At 50.5% G+C, this 25196-nt stretch overlaps 1 protein-coding gene across 3 annotated transcripts in view; it reads left to right on the forward strand.

Moving 5' to 3' along the window:
• Positions 1-25196, forward strand: part of SPAG5 (sperm associated antigen 5) — a 320831-nt gene that overhangs the window by 196721 nt on the left and 98914 nt on the right. For all 3 annotated transcript variants that reach the window (XM_075335260.1, XM_075335262.1, XM_075335261.1), the window contains one exon: positions 163-296. In XM_075335260.1, coding sequence (XP_075191375.1) covers positions 163-296 — 134 coding nt within the window. The remainder of the gene's footprint in view (positions 1-162; positions 297-25196) is intronic.

Here is a 25196-nt window from a genome sequence, read left to right on the forward strand (position 1 = left end):
GGTCACATCTTGGATCACTGATCTGAGCAGAGAAGGTAGCAGCATTAAAATGCTTAAGATTTTTAGTACTTTCCTGGGTAAAGTAAGTTCTCTGATTTCAAAGAAAAAATTTCCGTTCATTATTCACATATAAACATTTATATATATATTTCTTTTTTTCAGTTTCTTGAGCAGGAAAACATTGTTTGTCGGGAGCAGGTAGCGGAGACTGAATCCCAGCTCAAAACACATCATCTTACAGTGTTGGAGAGGAACTATCAGTGTGAGAATCTGAAGGACACCATCCGAGATCTGCAGTAAGTGTTCTGGCTGAATGTTCATGCAAGGCTTCTTGTTTTTTAATATAAATATGTTTTAACATGAGCTTCTAAAAGATCGCAGCGGCCAGAGGTTACAGCAATACCTGTACAGTCTTCATCGACGCCTTAAGGTGCATTTTTACTCTTTAAAATCCGTCTCCCGATTATGTGTACTCATGAGACTGAACATTGAAAAGATGAAGAGAGCGGAGCCACGGCCCTGGCAGGAGAGTAATGGCTTTAGTGACGTATGGCTGCACAGTTGGCGGGTCTGTCTCACTGAATCGTGGGATTTAGTAACCTCAATTGTACAGAGAGCTGATGAGTGGTGGAGGAAGTGCTGGGAGGTCATAAGCTCTCTGTAGTATGGCGTCTAATGCATCTGTTAGGACACAGTGTATGGTGAAGGGAGGGATCGCAGATTACCAGGGGAACAGCACATGGCGCAAGAAAGAGAACTGCTATATCATGACTCATAACCACCACTACTGTGCAGCTTTATGTTCCTTGGTTTTCCATGTCTGTCTGTGCTGAAACACTGACTGCTCTTTTAGCAATTCTCACTGGTTTGCTTTACTCTGGGCTGCATTTTTCATAAATCTAATGGCTAATTTAAAAGTGCTGATATTGGCCTAGTTCCGAATGCATGCTGACTTTATACATGGTGATGAGTGCTCATTTTACTGGTCAGTTTACACAAGTAAACCAGGAATGATAGGTAGAGAATGATTGTTCAAGGATTTTCCAGTCTGAAATGAAAGTTGTTCAATAAAACGGTGCCGAGATCATGGTACACGCATGTGCTGACTCCAGCGCCATTTTAATGAAGACATCATTACTATAGCAATGTGCACGGACCGCCAACAGCGGTAATGGCAGCACAGCACAAAATTTAATTTAAAGAAAAGGGGCGAGCCAGGAGGACGTCGGAGGAAGAATTTACGCAGAGGACCCAATCCACAGAGGTCCGCCCGGTACACACGTCCGTGAAAGAATGCACCAATTTCTGGACCTTTTTATGAATTGTTTTTTCTTTGTCGCTCCATGCTTTGTGTGGAAGGAGGCACACATCCACTCATGCATTCCCATTTTAGTCAGCAGCAGCTGTTGATGTTATCGGTTGGAAGAAAAGAGGGCTCCCACGGGGCCCCCGGCATGCTCCCTTCTCACCCCACTACGTCGGCGGTGCTGTTAAGGTTGACGTACCCATTGTGGGTACGACGGCCGGAGCCTCATGCCGTATTTCCTTCACCATCCCTTGGGGGCTCTGGGAGAAGTGGGATCCTGAGCGGTCATCCAGGTACTGGGACCGTGCTCCCTCCGCAGCCCCTGTGTGGAATCTGCCGGACCGGAGTATTTTCTTCATCAGGGACCGGGCCCTGCATCTGTCAGGTACTCTGTGTCCCCATGGGGACGGTTTATGGAGCGCCTGGCACCCGGACGCTGCAAGGGCTGCTAGGCCGTGAAAGCCGGGGGACTTCCGCGCCGACCGCGCCTGTTTGTCGGCCGCGGTCATAAATTTAGTCCCCGGCTTCAGTTGCGGCCTACTTGCAAAATCTCGCCCCCGGACCTGTCTGTCAGGGTAGGGGCGGGACAGCCGACCGGACGCTGCCTGGGACACACAGCGTAGTGTTGGGGCTCTTCTGCATTGATCAATTCAGTAGCTAAATTTCTCTTTATTCATATATTCATGGCAGTAATGCAGGTTCCATTTTTCACATTTCATTCTTACAAATGGCTATTGGATTTTTCATGTCAGTATTCACACAGCAGTTTCTGCTATTCCATGTATTCCCCTTCCATAGTCACTGGTGTGCATACCTTATCTCCCCATAGTGATGTTTTTTTAGGTTTTTTGCACCCAGTTCAGACATAGAATGGAGTTCCAAACGTTATTCCTTAATGTTAGTAGTTTTTCGTTTGTGAACCCTCCCCATACACACCTATTGCCAATCCACATTATACGCATATATAGCCTGGGTCTCAGCGTCCCATACACGGTAAGTTTTTTAACTGCATGAGAGGACACACACAAGCTAGGGACCCCAACGTAGAGAAATACTTTGGCGTAGTGTTGGGGCTCTTCTGCATTGATCAATTCAGTAGCTAAATTTCTCTTTATTCATATATTCATGACAGTAATGCAGGTTCCATTTTTCACATTTCATTCTTACAAATGGCTATTGGATTTTTCATGTCAGTATTCACACAGCAGTTTCTGCTATTCCATGTATTCCCCTTCCATAGTCACTGGTGTGCATACCTTATCTCCCCATAGTGATGTTTTTTTAGGTTTTTTGCACCCAGTTCAGACATAGAATGGAGTTCCAAACGTTATTCCTTAATGGGACACACAGCGGCTGCTGATCCGTGAAAGCCGGGGGACTTCCGCGCCGACCGCGCCTGCTTGTCGGCCGCGGTCATAAATTTAGTCCCCGGCTTCAGTTGCGGCCTACTGGCAAGACTCCCGCCCCCGGACCTGTCTGTCAGGGTAGGGGCGGGACAGCCGTCCTGACGTCGGCAGTGAGGGCCGGAGCATCCTGTATGCTTCCTCTCCCCTCTTTGATCACAATAGGGACCCCAGATTCCCGCACTTTTTCCTGGTGCCGCCCACCGCTCCACTCCCCCTCTGAGAGCTCCAGCAGCCATTTTTTTCAGACATTCTGCGCTGGAGAATCATCAGGAAAGAGCTCTTCACCGCTGGGAGACCTGGAGCAGGGAATCTGGAGGACACACACGCCGCTTTTCTTCAGCGCTCTTTTGGGAGACCCAGACGATTGGGGTATAGCTACTGCCCTCCGGAGGCCACACAAAGCACTACACTAAAAAGTGCAAGGCCCCTCCCCTTCTGGCTATACCCCCCCGTGGTATCACGGGTACTCCAGTTTTCAAGCTTTGTGCGAAGGAGGTCAGACATTCCATGCATAGCTCCACAGATTTTAGTCAGCAGTAGCTGCTGACTATTTCGGATGGAAGAAAAGAGGGCCCATATAGGGTTCCCAGCATGCTCCCTTCTCACCCGTGGATGGTGTTGTAAGGTTGAGGTACCTATTGCTGGTACAGAGGCTGGAGCCCCACATGCTGTTTTCCTTCCACATCCCCTTGTAGGGCTCTGTGGAAGTGGGATCCTGCCGGCCTCAAAGCTCTGACGCCGGGCTCCATCCACAGACCCATAGCACCTGGTGGATGCCGAGCAGGAGTACCATCAGGGACATGGCCCTGCATCATACAGGTACTCTGTGTCCCCGGCAGGCACAGACACACTCCGGGCTGGCTGGGTGTTGTAGTGCGCCGGGGACCGTAACGCTAGAGCTAGTGTTCCTACAGTTTAACTGGGGGACTTTTTTCTGTGTTGTGGGAACGCAGCGCCGACCCCCGCTGGACCGGCGGCGCTGCTGTGACTTTTAGTTCGCCGGGGACACGCCGACCGCGCTTTTACGGCGGTGGCGTTTATAAATCTAGTCCCCGGCTTTTGCGGCCTAGGACGCCGGCAGCTCCGATTCGTTCCCGCCCCCACCCTGTCAATCAGGGTAGGGGAGAGACGCTGTTTCACGGCAGCGACGAGGGCTGGAGCCTGATTTACATGCTCCAGCCCTCTCACTAGGCACAGAGGGAAGCAGGCTTCCCGCTCTTAGTCAGGAACGCCCAGGGCCCGCCCCCCCTCCTCTCTCAGGACGCCGGCAGCCATTACATGCAGTCTGGCTAGAGGAAGGACGCAAGGCTCTGGGAGACCTGGACTAGGGGGCTTTGGGAGACCACACACCCGCTCTTAAGCGGGCGGTAAGCGGCTTTTCAGCTGGCCCCTCTAGTGCCTCAGTGTGTATTAGTGTACTGTGTCACTGGACATATATATATTTCCTTATTGCTTGCACTGTGAGGTCGCTTCCTGGCTGTATACCCAGATCGCTCTGAGGAGGCAGCAACATGTCATCCACAAAACGCAAGGCTGCCAAGGCTAGGGCTGTGTACACTGCGTGTGCTGCATGTGGGGCTGCTCTACCAGCAGGCTCCAAGGACCCCCATTGTGTGCAATGCTCAGATCCGGTGCTGCTTCGCCAGCCGGAGTCAGGAGAGATAGTGACCCAGGCTGAGACGCCTGTAAGTCCTGCCCCGGTGTCAGGGACAGACTTTGCAGTTTTTGCTGATAATATGTCTGTGACTATGGCAAAAATCCTTGAAACTTTGCAATCCATGCCTGGGGCTCAGTCTATGGACACGGCGAGGTCTCTGTCCTCTAATCCCCCTCAGTTGGATTTAATCCAGACTGCAAGGGGGTCCCCGGCTTCACAGGCTGAGTATTATGACTCAGATGATAGCCCCAGCCACCCTAAGCGAGCTCGCTGGGAAAGACCCTCAACGTCATCACACTGCTCAGGGTCTCAGCGCAATCAGTCTCCCTGTGATGCGTCTGATGAGAGTGATCAGGAGTCTTATCCTGGAACCCCTCTCAATCTGGATACCCCGGATGGGGACGCCATGGTAAACGATCTTATCTCAGCCATCAATAGACTGTTAGATATTTCTCCCCCAGCCCCTTCAGCAGAGGAGGCAGCTGCAGAGCAGGAGAAGTTTCGTTTTCTCTATCCCAAGCGTAAATTAAGTGCTTTCTTGGATCACTCTGACTTCAGAGAGTCAATCCAGAAACACGACGCTCATCCAGAAAGGCGTTTCTCTAAACGTTCTAAGGATACACGTTTTCCTTTCCCCCCTGATGTGGTCAAGCGCTGGACCCAGTGTCCAAAAGTTGACCCCCCGATTTCCAAACTTGCAGCTAGATCCATAGTTGCAGTGGAGGATGGCGCTTCACTTAAGGATGCCAATGACAGACAGATGGACCTCTGGTTAAAATCTGTCTATGAAGCTATCGGCGCGTCGTTTGCTCCAGCATTCGCAGCCGTATGGGCACTCCAAGCTATTTCAGCTGGTTTAGCAAAAGTGGATGCTATCTTACATCCAGCGGTGCCGCAAGTGGCGTCCCTTACCTCGCAGATGTCCGCGTTTGCGTCTTACGCTATCAATGCGGTCCTAGAATCTACCAGCCGCACCTCAATGGCGTCCGCCAATTCGGTAGTTTTGCGCAGAGCCTTGTGGTTAAAGGACTGGAAAGCAGATGCTGGTTCCAAAAAATGTTTAACCAGCCTGCCTTTATCTAGAGATAGACTGTTTGGCGAGCCATTGGCTGACATCATTAAACAGTCCAAGGGTAAAGACTCTTCTTTGCCCCAGCCCAGATCAAGCAAACCTCAGCAGAAAAGATGGAAGCAGAAGTTTCAGTCCTTTCGAGGTTCGGGCAAGACACAATTCTCCTCGTCCAAAGGGACTCAGAGGACGCAAAGAAGCTCAGATTCCTGGCGGGCTCACGCGCGCCCCAAGAAAGCAAATGGAGGAACCGCTTCCAAAGCGGCTACCTCATGACTTCCAGCTCCCCCCCTCCGCATCTCCGGTCGGGGGCAGGCTCTCCCGCTTTTCCGTCATTTGGATGTCACAGGTCAAAGACCGGTGGGTGACAGACATTTTGTCTCGCGGGTACAGAATCGAGTTCAGTTCTCGTCCTCCAGCTCGGTTCTTCAGAACCTCCCCACATCCAGACCGAGCAGATGCCCTGCTGCAGGCGGTGGACTCCCTAAGAGCGGAAGGAGTAGTGGTTCCTGTACCGCCTCAGGAACAAGGGCGAGGGTTTTACTCCAATCTCTTTGTGGTTCCAAAAAAGGACGGCTCGTTCCGTCCTGTTCTGGATCTAAAGCTGCTCAACAAACATGTGCACGCCAGGCGGTTCCGGATGGAAACCCTCCGCTCTGTCGTGGCCTCAATGTCTCAAGGAGACTTCCTTGCCTCAATAGACATCAAAGATGCTTATCTCCACGTGCCAATTGCTACAGAACATCAACGTTTTCTACGTTTTGTGATAGGAAACGAACATCTTCAGTTCGTAGCTCTGCCATTCGGTCTGGCGACAGCCCCACGGGTTTTCACCAAGGTCATGGCGGCAGTGGTAGCGGTCTTGCACTCTCAGGGACACTCGGTGATCCCTTACCTAGACGATCTACTTGTCAAGGCACCCTCTCAAGAGGCATGCCAACTCAGTCTACATGCTACACTGGAGACTCTACAGACGTTCGGATGGATCATCAACTTTCCAAAGTCGAATCTGTCTCCGACACAGTCACTAACGTATCTTGGCATGGAGTTCCATACTCGAGCAGCGAGAGTGAAGCTTCCGCTGAACAAGCAGCGGTCACTACAGACAGGGGTGCAATCCCTCCTTCAGGGCCAGTCGCACCCCTTACGGCGCCTCATGCACTTCCTCGGGAAGATGGTGGCAGCCATGGAAGCAGTTCCCTTTGCGCAGTTTCATCTGCGCCCACTTCAATGGGACATTCTCCGCCAATGGGACGGGAAGTCAACGTCCCTGGACAGGAAAGTCTCTCTTTCCCAGACGGCCAAGGACTCTCTACAATGGTGGCTCCTTCCCACCTCATTGTCTCAGGGAAGATCCTTCCTGCCCCCATCCTGGGCAGTGGTCACGACAGATGCGAGTCTGTCAGGGTGGGGAGCAGTGTTTCTCCACCACAGGGCTCAGGGGACGTGGACTCCGCAGGAGTCCACCCTTCAGATCAATGTTCTGGAAATCAGAGCAGTGTATCTTGCCCTACTAGCCTTCCAGCAGTGGCTGGAAGGAAGGCAGATCCGAATTCAGTCGGACAACTCCACAGCGGTGGCATACATCAACCACCAAGGGGGGACACGCAGTCGGCAAGCCTTCCAGGAAGTCCGGCGGATTCTGATGTGGGTGGAAGCCACGGCCTCCACCATATCCGCAGTTCACATCCCCGGCGTAGAAAACTGGGAAGCAGACTTCCTCAGTCGCCAGGGCATGGACGCAGGGGAATGGTCCCTTCACCCGGACGTGTTTCAGGAAATCTGTCGCCGATGGGGAGTGCCGGACGTCGACCTAATGGCATCCCGGCACAACAACAAGGTCCCGGCATTCATGGCGAGGTCGCGCGATCAAAGAGCTCTGGCGGCAGACGCATTGGTTCAAGATTGGTCGCAGTTCCGGCTCCCATACGTCTTTCCACCTCTGGCACTCTTGCCCAGAGTGTTACGCAAGATCAGATCCGATTGCAGCCGCGTCATACTCGTCGCCCCAGACTGGCCGAGGAGATCGTGGTATCCGGATCTGTGGCATCTCACGGTCGGTCGACCGTGGTCACTGCCAGACCGACCAGACTTACTGTCCCAAGGGCCGTTTTTCCATCAGAATTCTGCGGCCCTGAACCTGACTGTGTGGCCATTGAGTCCTGGATCCTAGCGTCTGCAGGATTATCTCAAGGAGTCGTAGCCACAATGAGACAAGCTAGGAAGTCAACGTCTGCTAAGATCTACCACAGGACGTGGAAGATTTTCTTATCTTGGTGCTCTGCACAGAGAGTATCCCCTTGGCCATTTGCATTGCCCACCTTTCTTTCCTTCCTGCAATCGGGGTTGGAAAAGGGCTTGTCGCTCAGTTCCCTTAAAGGGCAAGTCTCGGCACTGTCTGTGTTTTTTCAGAAGCGTCTAGCACGTCTTCCTAAGGTGCGCACGTTCCTACAGGGGGTCTGTCATATTGTGCCCCCGTACAAGCGGCCGTTAGATCCATGGGATCTGAACAGAGTACTTGTTGCTCTGCAAAAGCCGCCCTTCGAGCCTCTAAAGGACGTTTCCTTTTCTCGCCTGTCACAGAAAGTGGCGTTTCTTGTCGCGATCACATCGCTTCGGCGAGTGTCTGAGCTGGCAGCTTTGTCATCCAAGGCTCCTTTCCTGGTGTTCCACCAGGACAAGGTAGTGCTGCGCCCCATTCCGGAGTTTCTCCCTAAGGTCGTATCCTCGTTTCATCTTAATCAGGATATATCCTTGCCTTCCTTTTACCCTCATCCGGTTCACCGGTATGAAAAGGACTTACGTTTGCTAGATCTGGTGAGAGCACTCAGAATCTACATTTCCCGAACGGCGCCCATACGCCGTTCCGATGCACTTTTTGTCCTTGTCGCTGGTCCGCGCAAGGGATTGCAGGCTTCTAAAGCCACCCTGGCTCGATGGATCAAAGAACCAATTCTAGAGGCCTACCGCTCTGCGGGGCTTCCGGTTCCTTCAGGGCTAAAAGCCCACTCAACCAGAGCCGTGGGTGCGTCCTGGGCATTACGACACCAGGCTTCGGCTCAACAGGTGTGCCAGGCAGCAACCTGGTCCAGTCTGCACACTTTCACCAAGCATTATCAGGTGCATACCTATGCTTCGGCGGATGCCAGCTTAGGTAGAAGAGTCCTGCAGGCGGCAGTGACATCCCCGTAGGGGAGGGCTGTTTTTGCAGCTCTAACATGAGGTATTTCTTTACCCACCCAGGGACAGCTTTTGGACGTCCCAATCGTCTGGGTCTCCCAATAGAGCGCTGAAGAAGAAGGGAATTTTGTTACTTACCGTAAATTCCTTTTCTTCTAGCTCTTATTGGGAGACCCAGCACCCGCCCTGTTGTCCTTCGGGATTTTTTTGTTGTTTGCGGGTACACATGTTGTTCATGTTGAACGGTTTTTTCAGTTCTCCGATGTTTCTCGGAGTTAATTTGTTTAAACCAGTTATTGGCTTCCTCCTTCTTGCTTTGGCACTAAAACTGGAGTACCCGTGATACCACGGGGGGGTATAGCCAGAAGGGGAGGGGCCTTGCACTTTTTAGTGTAGTGCTTTGTGTGGCCTCCGGAGGGCAGTAGCTATACCCCAATCGTCTGGGTCTCCCAATAAGAGCTAGAAGAAAAGGAATTTACGGTAAGTAACAAAATTCCCTTCTTTAGCGGTCGGTAAGCCACACCGGTCATCCGGTGCCGGTCCCCCTGGGTTGCCTGAATAGATACGTATTATATATCTTTATATATATATATCTCTGTTCGGCCGGGCTGTATATTCTTCCCTTATACCCTCTGTGATCACTCTCCTGGGACACAACAGCATGTCGTCCACAAGGAGCAAGAGCGCTAAGGCACAGGGTTTCTTTGCGACCTGTACCTCTTGTGGGGCTATGTTGCCTGCGGGTTCCACCTACCCTCACTGTGAGCAATGCTCGACCCCTGTTACACTGACTCAGCCGGAGCCGCGACCACTTGTGGGCCCCTGGGCTCAGGTAGACCCCCATGCTACCACTGTCCAGGCGGCAGGGACAGAGTTTGCAGTTTTTGCTGAGAAGCTCTCTGAGTCACTTTCACAATCCATGGCTAAGCTATGGACAAATGGTCTGCCAAGCTGCTAGAAGCCTTGCAGTCCAGACCGGTCCTTACACAGACCCAGGACACTGTTGGATCGGCGCCTCCAGGTCCCTCTCGGTCCACGCCGCAGCGCGCTCCCGGGGTGGGCTCTAGGTTTCACGTGGAGGACTCCTCCACGGACCACAGCCCCAGACCAGCTAAGCGGGCCCGCTTGGAATCCTCAGCTTCATCACGCTGCTCAGGTTCCCGGCTGGAGGACTCGCTGGAGGACGAGGCGGAGGTCGCAGCTCAGGGCTCTGACCATGACGTTGCCCTCAACCTTGATACACCTGAAGGGGACACCTTAGTAAATGATCTTATCTCGTCCATCAACCAGGTGTTAGATCTATCTCCCCCGCCTCCACCTATAGAGGAGTCGGCTTCTCAGCAGGAGAAACACCAGTTTCGGTTCCCCAAACGTACACGGAGTGCGTTTTTCGACCACTCTAACTTCAAGGATGCTGTCCAGAAACCCAGAGCGGTTCCGGACAAGCGCTTTACTAAGCGCCTTGCTGACACACGTTACCCCTTCCCCTCTGACGTAGTTAAGGGTTGGGCTCAGTGTCCCAAGGTGGATCCTCCAGTCTCTAGATTGGCGGCTAGATCTGTGGTATCGGTTGCAGATGGCTCATCGCTAAAAGATGCCACTGACAGGCAGATAGAGCTCCTGGTGAAATCCATCTATGAAGCCACGGGCGCGTCCTTTGCCCCGGCTTTTGCAGCCGTGTGGGCACTCCAAGCTATCTCGGCTTGTCTAACCGAGATTAATGCGGTCACACGTACTTCTGCTCCGCAGGTTGCGTCTTTGACTTCTCAGGCGTCGGCGTTTTCTTCATACGCCATGAATGCAGTCCTAGACTCTGCTAGCCGTACAGCGGTGGCATCCGCTAATTCTGTGGCAGTCCGCAGAGCCATGTGGCTGCGCGAATGGAAGGCATCCCCGAACCGCATCCTCGGTCGGTGGCAGGCTCTCCCGCTTTTGCGACACCTGGTGGCCACATGTTCAAGACCGATGGGTGAGAGACATTCTGTCTCACGGTTACAGGATAGAGTTCACCTCTCGTCCTCCAACTCGTTTCTTCACAACCTCCCCCCCCCTTCCCCTGCTCGGGCCGACGCACTTCTTCAGGCAGTGGCCGCTCTGAAGGCAGAAGGAGTTGTGATTCCCGTCCCCCCTCAGGAACAGGGGCGCGGCTTTTACTCCAACTTGTTCGTGGTGCCAAAGAAGGACGGTTCATTCCGTCCCATTCTGGACCTCAAACTGCTCAACAGACATGTGAGAACCAGACGGTTCAGGATGGAATCTCTCCGCTCGGTCATCGCTTCGATGTCACAGGGAGACTTTCTCGCATCGATCGACATCAAAGATGCTTATCTCCATGTGCCGATCGCACCCGAACATCAACGCTTCTTGCGTTTCGCCATAGGGGACGAACACCTTCAGTTCGTGGCATTGCCTTTCGGCTTGGCGACAGCCCCACGGGTTTTCACCAAAGTCATGGCATCCGTTGTGGCGGTCCTACACTCCCAAGGCCACTCGGTGATTCCCTACTTAGACGATCTCCTAGTCAGGGCACCGTCTCGGGAAGCATGTCAACACAGCCTTACCGTCGCTCTGGAGACTCTCCAGCAGTTCGGGTGGATCATCAACTTTCCAAAATCCAAGTTGACACCGACCCAGTCATTGACCTACCTCGGGATGGAGTTTCATACCCAGTCAGCGGTAGTCAAGCTACCACTGGACAAACAGCTTTCTCTGCAAGCAGGGGTGCAATCTCTTCTTCAGAGTCATTCACACACATTGAGGCGCCTCATGCACTTCCTAGGGAAGATGGTGGCAGCAATGGAGGCAGTGCCCTTCGCGCAATTTCATCTACGCCCACTCCAATGGGACATTCTCCACAAGTGGGACAAGAGATCGATTTCCCTCGACAAGAATGTCTCTCTTTCCCTGGCAACCAAGACGTCTCTTCAGTGGTGGCTTCTTCCCACTTCTCTATCGCAGGGAAAATCCTTCCTGCCCCCAACCTGGGCTGTGGTCACCACGGACGCGAGCCTGTCAGGGTGGGGAGCAGTGTTTCTCCACCACAGGGCTCAGGGGACCTGGACTCCGAGGGAGTCTTCCCTTCAGATCAATGTTCTGGAGATAAGGGCAGTGTATCTAGCCCTATTGGCGTTCCATCAGTGGCTGGAGGGCAGGCAGATCCGTATCCAGTCGGACAACGCCACTGCACCAAGGGCGGCACTCGCAGTCGTCAAGCCTTCCAGGAAGTACGGCGAATTCTGCAGTGGGTGGAAGCCACAGCATCCACCATCTCCGCAGTTCACATACCGGGAGTAGAAAACTGGGAAGCAGATTTTCTCAGTCGTCAGGGCATGGACGCGGGGGAATGGTCTCTGCACCCAGAGGTGTTTCGAGAGATCTGTCGCCGCTGGGGAACGCCGGACGTCGATCTCATGGCGTCACGGCACAACAACAAGGTCCCAGCATTCATGGCACGATCTCAGGATCACAGAGCTCTGGCGGCGGATGCATTAGTACAGGATTGGTCGCAGTTTCAACTGCCTTATGTGTTTCCTCCTCTGGCGATGTTACCCAGAGTATTACACAAGATCAGGTCCGACTGCCGCCGCGCCATTCTCGTCGCTCCAGACTGGCCGAGAAGGTCGTGGTACCCGGATCTGTGGCATCTCACGGTGGGTCAACCGTGGGCCCTTCCAGACCGCACAGACTTGCTGTCACAAGGGCCGTTTTTCCATCTGAATTCTGCGGCCCTCAACCTGACTGTGTGGCCATTGAGTCCTGGCTCCTAGCATCGTCAGGGTTATCTCAGGATGTCATTGCCACTATGAGACAAGCCAGGAAACCGACGTCCGCCAAGATCTATTACAGGACTTGGCGGATATTCTTGTCCTGGTGCTCTGTGAATGGGTTTACTCCCTGGCCGTTTGCCTTACCCATTTTTCTTTCCTTCCTTCAATCTGGAATGGACAAAGGTTTGTCACTAAGCTCTCTCAAGGGACAAGTATCGGCGCTCTCAGTATTTTTTCAAAGGCGCCTGGCCAGGCTCCCGCAGGTCCGCACGTTCCTGCAAGGAGTATGCCACATAGTCCCACCTTACAAGCGCCCACTAGAGCCCTGGGACCTTAACAGGGTGCTAACGGCTCTTCAGAAACCACCTTTCGAGCCGCTGCGAGATGTCTCCTTATCACGTCTTTCGCAGAAGGTGGCATTTCTAGTGGCAGTCACATCACTCCGAAGAGTGTCGGATCTTGCAGCGCTGTCATGCAAAGCCCCCTTCCTGGTTTTTCACCAGGATAAGGTGGTTCTGCGTCCTGTTCCGGAATTTCTCCCTAAGGTGGTATCTCCTTTTCATCTCAATCAGGATATCACCTTACCTTCTTTTTGCCCTAATCCAATTCACCGATGTGAAAAGGATTTGCACTCATTAGATCTAGTGAGAGCACTCCGGTACTACGTGTCTCGCACAGCGCCCCTGCGCCGTTCAGATGCACTCTTTGTACTTGTCGCCGGTCAGCGTAAGGGTTCGCAGGCTTCCAAGTCAACCTTGGCTCGGTGGATCAAGGAACCGATTCTTGAAGCTTACCGTTCTTCGGGGCTTCCGCTACCTTCGGGGCTGAAAGCCCATTCTACCAGAGCCGTGGGTGCGTCCTGGGCATTGCGGCACCGGGCTACGGCTCAGCAGGTGTGTCAGGCAGCTACCTGGTCTAGCCTGCACACTTTCACGAAACACTATCAGGTGCATACCTATGCTTCGGCAGATGCCAGTCTAGGTAGGCGAGTCCTTCAGGCGGCGGTTGCCCACCTGTAAGAGGGAGCCGTGTCGGCTCTATTTATCGAGGTATTCTTTTACCCACCCAGGGACTGCTTTTGGACGTCCCAATTGTCTGGGTGTCCCAATGGAGCGACAAAGAAGAAGGGAATTTTGTTTACTTACCGTAAATTCCTTTTCTTCTAGCTCCAATTGGGAGACCCAGCACCCGCCCCTGTTCCCTTCGGGCTTGTTGTTCTGTTGTGTACACATGTTGTTCATGTTCAATTGTTTCTTTGGTTCATGGTTTCAGTTCTCCGAACATCCTTCGGATTGAATTTACCTTAGACCAATTTATAAGTTTCCTCCTTCCTGCTCTTGCACCAAAACTGAGGAGCCCGTGAGGCACGGGAGGGTGTATAGGCAGAGGGGAGGGGTTACACTTTTGAGTGTAATACTTTGTGTGGCCTCCGGAGGCAGAAGCTATACACCCAATTGTCTGGGTCTCCCAATTGGAGCTAGAAGAAAAGGAATTTATGGTAAGTAAACAAAATTCCCTTCTTTTCTGCAATCAAAGATCCAATGTAAAACTGAAGGTATGATTAAATTCACATTACTCGTGCCAGTATGGCACTGACTGGTGTTTGGTTCCCATTTTAAATTTTGGTCTCATTTGACCACAGCACCTTCCTCCATAGAGTTGGGGAGTCTCCAAAATTTCTTTTGGCAAAATCAAGATGAGCTTCCCAATTTTTGTCTGTAAGTAAAGGCTTTTTTTTCTGGCCACTCTTTCATATAGGCAAGCTCTATAGAGTGTACGTCTTACTGTGGTCGTATGGACAGATACTCCAGTCTCAGCTTGGGAACTGTGCAGCTCCTTCAGGGTTACCTTTTGGTCTCTGTGCTGCTTCTCTTCTTAATGACCTCAACTAAGCTGAGCGTTTTGGTGGGGGTCCTCTTTTGGCACGCTTGTGGTGTCACCTTGTTCTTTCTATTTAATGATAATGGATTTGATGATGCTTGAGAGGATGTTCAAAGATTGGGATATTTTTTTAGAACTCATCCGTGCCTTGTACTTCTTAACAACTTTGTCTCTGACTTGTTTGGAGATCTCCTTGGTCTTCATGGTGGTGTTTGGAGCTCTCCTTGGTCTTCATGGCGTTGATTGGACCTCTCCTTGGTCTTCATGGCGTTGTTGGACCTCTCCTTGGTCTTCATGGTGTTGATTGGACCTCTCCTTGGTCTTCATGGTGTTGATTGGACCTCTCCTTGGTCTTCATGGTGTTGATTGGACCTCTCCTTGGTCTTCATGGTGTTGATTGGACCTCTCCTTGGTCTTCATGGTGTTGATTGGACCTCTCCTTGGTCTTCATGGTGTTGTTTGGTTAGTGCTGCCTCCTTCTTAATTTGCAGCCTCTGTGGCCTTTCAGAGCATGTGTGTATATACTGAGACACCCTGGGACACTTAGATTGCACACAGGTGGCCTTCCTTTCACTAAGCATATGACTTATGAAGGTAATTGCTTAGGGGCTTCATAGCAAAAGTAGTGAATACATATGCACGTGTCAATTATTAATTTATCCGATAAATTTAATTTTTGCCCATATTTTTCTCACTTCAATTTCACAATTAAATTATTTATTTATTTACTGCTGTTGCCTCACACATTATTCGGATTACAAAAATATTTATACACAGGTTGTAGTGTAACAAAATAGGTAAAACAGTAAGGGGGTGAATACTTGTTTACTATAAATGCAAGTTACAGCCAATTGCATACTCCTCACTGCATAAAAATACTCCTCAAAATTGCTAATAGGAGTATTTTTACCCTGCCGTAAAATCTACAGTACGACCTTTGACTGCGTCTTTATTTTAATTTAGTAATGCATGCATGAGCCATAAAGTTACAATCACTTGACATCCCTATTTATAGTCTGTTGATGTAAATCCGAAAAGAAAGTGTCTCGTGCTTTTGGGCCTCAAGTCATTACAACTTTTCTGATATTTAATGTAGCAGTTTGCCCAGTGCTGTTGATTCTGCTCCACACATGGAGTATGCTGTCCTTATTAGAGGCTTTCACCTCTGCAAACTGTGACCAGAGCTAGATCCAAACGCTGCTCTTTAACCTTTTGAATTGTCTGTTATTCTCTTACAATGGCATTTCGGTCATGCTATCTTGCCAGTGTTCTTTTACCCCCTACTCCCATAAACAATGAGGTCATGGGTTGCTATGGCAGTCAGAGATTTGCTGAAGACACCCGTTGCCACCATCTTGGTACTTCTATGAAGCCCAGCCACATGCATTTTTCCTGGAGCATCATTTTTACCTAGATACTGCAGTACTGTTGGATTGCAGTATATAGAACATTTAAAGGGAACCTGTCAGGTGCAATGTGCAGCCAGAACCATGAGCAGTTAGTGTACATAAAGAGATTTTTAGAAAAAGTATTTCTAAAGATCTTTTATGATATGCTAATGAGAGTAGGGACTAGTCGCAAGGGCGTTAGGTCCTGTGGTCATTTCGGTCTCTTAACATGGTAGTTCTCTTTTCCCTCCAGACAGAATTTGTTCAAGACTAAATTTTCCGGTCACCTCCATTTCCAGTGTCCCGGCCCAGAAGCGGTCGAACTGCTCGGATCCGGACCTCGCTACTCGTGGCTCGAGGGTCTCTGGACCCGGGGGCTCGTGGCTACGCCGAAACGTGATGGGTGGGGGTTATTTACAGGGGATTTTAGATAGTTCGTGACACTGCCCTTGGTGTGCGGTAATAGGGAGTGCTGCCTTTGGGAGTACCCGGGATGATGGAGTGGGGCAGTTAGATGATGTTACTTTCCACGGGTAGGGAAAGGGAAAGGCCACTGGACCCCAGATGGTGGGTTAAAGTGCAGGGGGAGGGCAGCCTCGCTGGTTGCAGGGGTTAATCAGGTACTCACTCAGAAGGAAAGCGGACGCTGACAATGTAGTAAACCAAGTCTCTGGGTGCCGCTGCCCTCTTGGGGAGTTCGTCCGGGTTCCGTCCCCTGCAGCACTGCCTGGTGGTCTGTGGCCTGCCTCAGTGCACAGTATTTTAGAGTGTCCAGATGGCCCATCAGCTTGGAGCTTTCCGGGCCCCGCTTCCTACTATGAGTAGCAGAGTAGCTTGCTCTCAGGAGCTCACGCTTGGGATTTCAGTGGCCTGCTTTGCTTGGAAAGCCCTACCCCCCTCGTTGCACTAGTGGCCCCAATCTCTGAGCTTCGTGGGAACAGTCCATTTAGGCCCTGTCCTCCACAGGTTAATTTTTTTTTTTAACTTCGTTTTATTAACAGTTTCAAACATGGCATAGCTGACATTTACAATGTGAGAAATAGCTCAGTACATGGATAGTGCTATACGTTCACAACACTGAAGAATCATATTAGTCCATAGTATCTGTTGTACTCAAGATAAAATAGTATTATCCATTCTTCTTATCATTTGCATATATATCCAGTTTTATATTAAGCATAAGAACAGCTCTAAAGATCAGCATGACCATATTTTAAGAAACAGGGTAGAAAAGGGAATAAAAAGGTGAAAAAGAACAGCTACATTGCATCACTTTACCGCAAGATACCGTAGGATAGCTTCCATCTCCCAACATCTAACGGGAACCACCTCTATTCGCATAATTCCTCTAAGCCTCTGTAAGTGTATCTGGAGAAGAGTTCCATAGACCCCATATTTTGTTAAATTTTTCCGGGCACCCCCTGTTGTAGTATACCACCCGCTCATAGACTATAGTTGCATTGACTAATTTAACCCAGGACCGCACAGTTGGACTCGAATCCCCCATCCACCGCAAGGCTATTACTTTTCTAGCCAAAAATAATGCCCCTCTGAGGAATGTTATCATAGAATGATCCCAGGACTCTTCCTCCATTACCCCAAAAAGGCATATCAATGGGTCGCATGAAACAGGAATTGACACAATCAATGATAGCAGGGATGTCACTCCCCTCCAATAAGAGGATATATTAGGACAGCTCCAGATCATATGTATGAAATTTGCCCCTGAGAGATGACACCTCGGACACTCCGATGTGCGAGAACGGCCCATACTAAATAATGGAGTTGGAGTAAGGTATGCCTGGTGAACAATGTAACATTGAATCAACTTATTATTAACCGAAGAGGATACCACAGTCTGAGATTCCAATATCTCTTCCCATTCCTCTCCCTGTAGAGAGGGAATTAGAGATCTCCATCCATCCTGGGCTGGCAAGGGGTCCGACTCCACCCCCACTGACAACAGGTAAGTATATATAGCTGACATGAGGCCTCGATGTCCTTGTGATTTTAGGATACCTATCATCGGGAGTGTTGATATCAGTTTCCCCGTTCCAATTTTCTGCATATGGGACTGAATCGCTGTGCGAATCTGCAGGTATCTAAAAAATTGCGACCTTGGGATATTATATTCAGTTTGGATCTGTTCAAAGGATTTGAAGGTTGTGGTTCCCGGAGCATATAGATCACCCAGTGTAATGACATTGTGAGTGACCCAAAATTGTGCTGAGGGGTGATCTCTCAGAGTATAGAAGTGGCTATTCCCCCATAGTGGGAGCTCCGCCACCACTCCCTCAAAATGTGCTACTCTCTTAGCTTGTCGCCAGACCAATCTTGCCAGCTTGAGGAGGGGTAGTTGCCGTGATATTCTCAGTCCATCTGATTCCAAAAAACCCACCAAACAGTCAGTCCCGGTCGCGTGTGCCAAGTGACTCTCGGAGTTCGGCAGTTGACAACCAGGCATCCAGGCCACTAGTGCTTTAAGCTGCTCCACCAGATAGTATAGGAAGAACTCCGGCAGAGCCATCCCTCCCAGTCTCTTGGATCTCTGTAAAATGGATAACCGGAGTTTGGGTCTGGATCTCCCCCATATGAAAGTAGTAGTAAGCGAGTTCAGCGTAGAGAAGAAGTACTTGGTAACTGATACTGCACTATGTTGTAGTGTATAACTAAGCTTTGGAAGTAATATCATTTTGATTAAGTTGATTCTGCCAACTACCGACAGGGGTAACCTGCTCCACGAGTTATATTTAAGTTTAACGTGTTCCAGGAGTGGTGTTATACATGTCTGATAGTTTAGTGTATGGTCCTTCTGTATGTGTATTCCCAAGTACTTGAAGCTAGTCACCACTTGCAGAGGTGACCTACCCTCCATTGAAGTTCTAGACCCCTGTGTTAATGGCATCAGAGCAGACTTATCCCAATTGATGTGCAGTCCCGAAAACTCCCCAAATTTATCTATAGTATCTATAACCACAGGCAAGGTCTCTTGTACTCTGTCCAAAAAGACAACCATGTCATCCGCATACAATCCTATTTGATCTGTGCGGTCGGCTATAGTGATTCCAGTGATCTGTGGATGAGAGCGGATTCTAATTGCCAAGGCTTCAATAACTAGTGCAAACAATGCAGGAGACAGAGGGCATCCCTGTCTTGTGCCCCGTCTCAGTGAGAAAGGTGCAGATATAATGCCATTGACCAGTACCCTGGCTGTCGGGGACTTATACAATATATGAATCCAATTGCTGAATTTAGGCCCAAAGGCGAATCTCTGGAGGCAGGCAAATAAAAATGGCCATTCTACCGAGTCAAATGCCTTGGCCGCGTCCAGCGAGGCCAAGGCCCACTCATTTTCCTGGAACAATGTACTATACTGTACTATGGATTGGACCCGTCTTATATTTATCGAGGTGTTTTTTCCAGGCATAAATCCTGTTTGATCTGGGTGAACTATACTCAATATAACTGAATTGAGCCTGGACGCCAATATTTTGGTAAAGATCTTATAATCCACATTGACTAGGGATATAGGGCGGTATGAGCCGCATTCGAATGGGTCTTTGCCCTCCTTCCTCAGCACAACTATGTGCGCTTCGTATAAGGAGGCAGCTAGAGAGTCACCGATTGAGAAATGAGAGAAAACATCTAATAAAATCGGGGCCAATACATCACAATATTTACTATAGAATTCTATGGGGAGACCGTCTGGACCCGGAGATTTTCCCCTAGCCATATCTGAGATGGCTGTAATCACTTCGTCCAGTGTGATGTCTGCCTCCAGAGACTCCCGTTGCGATCTGCTCAAAATGGGAAACTCCAGATCCGATAGATATTCCCCACAGCTTTGAACTCCATGAGGGCTTCTAGAAGTATATAGGGTTTTATAATATTCATGGAAGCACTCCAGGATATCATCAGGGGATGTGGCTGTGGAGCCGTCCGCCCTCCGTATACCTAGTATTGTATTTGAGGTGTTATGCTGCCGAACCATATATGCCAGTAATTTACTGGACTGGTTTCCAAGCTCAAAGTAAGATTGTCGAGTGAAGAACAGTTTGCGTTTGGACTTGGTCTGAGTGTTGCATATACAGCCTGTATGAATGCATCCAGGCTGCTCTGTTCCCATCGGTTGGGGCTGTAATATATTCTGCCTCTAGGTCCTTAAGTCTCCCCTCCACCATGTCATCCTCATTTCTAGTCGCTCTTTTAAGATATGTTATGGTTGAAGAAAGACACCCCCGAAGGTAAGCCTTGAGAGTATCCCACACCAAGTTAATATTCCAGGGTTTAGGGTGGATTTTTAGAAAATCTTCTATTTGGGTCCGGGTCCTATCGCTTTGATCAATTAATTTCAACCAAAAGGGGTTTAACCTCCAAAAGGGTTTGCTAACATTTTGATTAGTCTTAAGAGTGAGGATCACTGCGCTATGATCTGATATGCCCCTGACCCCGTGTACCACATCATCCACCCAGGTCGCGACGTTGCTTGACCCAAAAATATAATCCAGTCTGGACAGCGTACGTCTAGTGGAGGAGTGACATGTGTATTCTCGAGTGTTAGGGTGTCGGAGTCGCCAAAGGTCTATCCACCCGCCTCCCTCCACGCATTGCTGTAAGTCAGTCGAATCCGGGGTCGATTGTTGTCTCCCCCCATCTACCCGAAACCTGTCCTGCTCCTCATTCATCACAAGGTTAAAATCCCCCATGCATAACACATATGCATCTGGGTAGCTGAGGGCAAAGCTCAGTGCCTGTTTAAGAACGGAAACGCGAGCCGGTGGGGGGTTATAAATGCATAGTAGCACATAATCCCTAGAATCTATAGACGCATATATAAACACAAACCGCCCCTCCGGGTCACGCCTTACCACCTTTGCTTCCCATCGTATGTTTTTATGGACCAATAAAGAGACTCCTCTGGAGTAGGTGGTGTGGAACGCATGCGTCGACCATTGTACCCATGGTTTGTTTACTAGTCTGGCTGTGTCTCGTGTGAGGTGAGTTTCTACTAGTGCCACCAGCTGAGCCCTGATTTGCTTAATTTGGGAAAATATCTTGATACGTTTTTTGGGCGACTTAAGGCCTCTGACATTCCAGGTCATAACTATCATCTCTGACCCCATATCATATAAATCTGTTTATAGAACCAGGATCCCAAGTATAAGGCGCATTTCACCCCGCAACTAGATGTGGTTAACCCACCAATAGTTTTAAGCCTATCTCTGCGAAGAAATAAAGTTAATGCAATAGCAGCTGTAAACATAGAAAAACAATATCGAACTTCAGGACCTTTCCGATAAGTCCTGTAAAACATTTCAAACATCAATGGGGATACCAACACTGAATGCAGTGTCCTGGTATAGGTGGTATTAGAGTGCACAAAATAGGGCTCCCATCTCACCATCCAACTCCTGGCCAATTCCTCCATCACTCAAGGCACGGAGAAGTCTTGTCTTTCTCCAAAGGGGGCTTCAAGCTTTTATGGGAGATGAAGGGCACCAGGGGGCTCAGCAAATGTCACTTAGTAGACGTAGCCTCATTGCTTCTGCCCCTTAGGTCTCGGGTGTAACTGTAACCAGTCCTTAGCCTCAGCAGGTGTAGTGAAAAACAGAGACGACCCTTCATGCACTATGCGGAGCCGGGCAGGGTATAGCATAGAATAGATGATGTTTTGCTCCCTTAATTTTTTCTTCACATCCATGAAGTGGGCCCTCTGTTTCTGGAGGTCCACCGAAAAGTCTGGGAAGATCGAGAGTGTAACGTTGTTAAACTTAAGTGGGCTCTTCTGTCGGGCTAGGCGGAGTGCTGTGTCTCTATCTCTGCAGTTAAGCATCCTTGCTAAGAAGGGACGCGGCGGTGCACCTGGAATAGGAGGTCTCATTGGAACTCTGTGCGCCCTCTCCACCGCAAACGTCGAGGAGAACTCGATCCCAAGATTAGATTTCAGCCACTCCTCCAGGAACCGTTCCGGATGGTGACCCTCCGAGTGTTCTGGCAGTCCTATGATCCGTATATTGTTTCGACGCATGCCATTCTCCAGATCATCTGCTTTCTGGCGCCATGCGTTTGTTGATCCGGCCATTGTAGTCATTTTAGTTTCAAGTGGTTTCATTTGATCTTCCAGTTCTGACACTTGTGTTGTTCGGGCCCTCAGGGATTGCATGTCTTGACGCAAGCGGCCCACCTCCGAGTGTACCTCCTCAATCTTCCCTGTGAGGGAGCTATTGCTTGTAGAAATTGCTTGTAGAAGCTGTTCATGACTCGCCCACCCCAGGGTTATGGGACACCCGGTGCCGGGCCGGACTAGTCCGGTGGTAGTCAGTGGTGGCTGGGCCCGGCTCCGTGGCCCTGGTGGGTGTCAGTAAAATATGTGGCTTGGTGAATAAAGTTGGTGTTCGTGACGCCACCTGTGGTCTGCGGCTATTAAGCCGCCACTGCTGTGTGAGGCCTCCGGGGTGATGTTATAGCAGCAATGGTGGTACTGCTCCCACAGGTGGAGCGGAGCCCCGGGGACACTGTTAGTGCTCGTGGAAGTCTATGAGGTTGTGTGGCTAACACGGTGCAGGGCCGACAGGCAATGAAAGAACCAGGCACAAACAACAGTCTCTTTACCTTTTCCTCTTTACTTTGGAAACAATCCAGTCCTGGGAGACCGTTACAGGTGGTGATGGGGATCCGGTCGGCCTGGAAGTACTTGGGGTGATCTTTCTGGCCAGCTGAGTATGAGGCCTACTCCTGTGCTTTTTTTTGTTATGATAGGACCCTGCTTCTCTGAATCCAGCAATGGCCCTCTTTGCTGCTGGGACTGATGGTACGTCCCTTCCCCTCTGTAGCAGGCTGCGCAGGCCCTCTCTCTGGTGCTTCTCTGCTGGAGTCCACACCGGGCCTTGATGCTGCAGCTGTGCTTTTGGGATGTTTTTGGGCCAGGTGCTTGCAGCTCTCCTGCCCTTCGGATTCGGCTACCAGGGAGTATGTTTAAGCCCTGGTGGCCACAGACTCCGATGTCCGAGTCTCTCCGCTGCCTCTCAGCTACTCCTGCTTCTCTGGGCCAAGCTACTCTAGCTCTAGGCCCCAGATTCACAGGACAGCTCACTCTGCGTCTGTTCACTTCTACTGCTCTCTACAGACTGACCACTACTTCCTCCCCCAGATCAGACTTAAGGGGATCCTCCCTGGAATCCCAGGTTCAGAGCTCCCCCTGCTGGCCGGAGGGAGAACTGCGTTGGATGTTAAACTTGCTGGCCAATGGACCTCCCAATTACCTCCAGGCTCAGCATTAACCCTTTGGGAGGGCAATGCTGTTGTGGCGACCAGGTCCTGGGGCGCCACATTCATACACCTGTCTTAGGGTTAAATCATCTTGCTCTTCTGACCCATCAGCCAGTGGTGCTTGATCTTTTATAGTGGTATTTCTCCTGGCTTTAGGGGCATCTGCCTGACCACCCCTTGCATACTCTTTAAGCTTATCAATAGCTCCACTTTGTTTAGGGGGACTCATGTTGATTCACTGGGGGTTTGCCGCTTCTGCACCCCTCTCTTATCGTGCCCCCGTGTGTCCAAATCCATGCCTCTGCAATGTATATTTAATAATATGTCCGTCTCCATTTGCCCACCTCTTCCAGAGAGCCAGAAAACTGCAACTTTTATATTGTAAAATAACAATGAAGGGAGTCCCAGGGCAGCACAGCACTTAGAGTATATTTATCAGGGTGATGCAGGCCTGCACAGCGTGTGGACTTCAATATGTGTCTCTCCTATGCTTTCATGTGTCAGAGAGAGTCTGCAGGGCCTGTCTTTCAAGGCTCACACTCCAAACCCTCCAGCACCCTAGGGGTTAATGTCTCCTGCACAGCCGCGGGCTCTAAGTGTGCTGCTCACTGATTGCCTGATACACAGCTAAGGGGGAGATAACTCCCTGTGCTGACCGCTCCCGGGTCTTTCTCTGTGTTTATATGCCTGTTGCTCCTCTCCGCTCCTGGAGTCACACGCCGCCGCTCACCATGCAGCTGCAGGGAAGATGGCCACCGCGTCCCACGCTCCAGCCCCAAGGGATTCAGTGATGTTGTGCAGGGCTCAGGGAGCAGCTCCAGTGGAACAGCCAGCCCCAAGACAATGTCTCTGCTCCTGGATTGTCCCTCAGGGTATGTTTTCTGCACTCCTCCTTGCTCTCTGGAGTCACACAGCGCCGCTCCCTGAAGGTGCCGGCCGCGGGGAAGATGGCTGCCGCTCCACGTGCTGCAGCCTCAGGAAATTAGTCTGCGCCGGCAGGATTAAAAGAAAAATAGCACCGATGGGGACCGACAGTCTCCAGGGGACGTCCCTTGTCACAGCAGCTGGTGGGCAGGTTGTCGGATCAAGTACCGGGTGTTAAACGGCCAGGATGAAGTCAGGATTAGAGGAGCTCCTTCTCTGTGCGTCCTCTCTGGTAAGCTACATCGCTCCGCCCCCCCCTCCACAGGTTAATTGCCGGGTTGCTTGAAGCTTCTCCCCGACCTAGGGTCCATGTACCCCAACATACCTTCGGTCCCAGCCCGGCTATTGAACTGCGGCTGCTGGCTATCCTCCAAGACTAGCCAGGCACCCAGTCAGAATCTCCCGCGACTGGGTCTCAGACTCCTCCGGGTCCAGACCACCGTCTGCGACCTAGTCTGCTTCTCCCCTGGGAGCTCCAACTCCCAGCTTCCTCCGAGCTCCTCACAGCTCGAGGGCTACCACTCAACTCTTTGCTCTCCTGGAGCCGATTTGACTTTTCAACTACCACCTCCCTGCCAGACACCTAGGTGGGCGGCCCTATTCCAGCTTAGCATCCCACTTGTGTGCCTGACAGGGTGTGGTGCGAGGTGTCACTAGGATTTGTAGATGCTGTTGGAGGCAGTACTGCAAGGTGGGAACCCAGAACCATCGGGGTTGAGTCCTGCACTGGGAGATAGAGCATGCAGTACCATGTGACGACCTGACCAGTCCAGGGGCGTCACACCAGATCTTCCACTAAATGAAGGTCTTCCTTCACTCATATCACCTTCCTTGATTGTGGAGTGAAGTGTTCTCCCTTTCAGTGAGATCTGGTTGATGAGTTACCATGCGAATCAATCAAGTATGTGGTATCTCTGGGCTACAAGATTGAATTTGCCTTCCTATCCCCAAACAGGTTCTTTGCTTTTTCGACCTTGAACACTCGTTACCTTTCGAGCCATCAATGATTTTCCGCTATAAGCTATCATTGTCCTTGTTCCAGAGGCAAAATGTTTTCAAAAAGGATAGCCTGGTCAAACCAATCCTGAACTTTAAGCAAATGCAACAGATTTCTTTGGGTACAATAGTTTTGCATGGAATCTCTGTGATCCCGTCACTGGAGGAAGGAGATTTCCTCTTTGGTAGACATGGCAAAGAGTATATGAATTTTCTTATTGCCTTAGTCCCACTAGCATTTTCTTCCCTTTGCCGTCTGTTTGTTTCAGTTAGTTTGTCACACATTCCTTCAGTCTGTCAACCGCCTCAAGATCACCACCAAGGTGCTTGCTGACTCTCCTGATGGTGATCCT

The sequence above is a fragment of the Anomaloglossus baeobatrachus genome, chromosome 2, assembly GCF_048569485.1.
Source record: "Anomaloglossus baeobatrachus isolate aAnoBae1 chromosome 2, aAnoBae1.hap1, whole genome shotgun sequence".
Lineage (NCBI taxonomy): Eukaryota > Metazoa > Chordata > Amphibia > Anura > Aromobatidae > Anomaloglossus > Anomaloglossus baeobatrachus.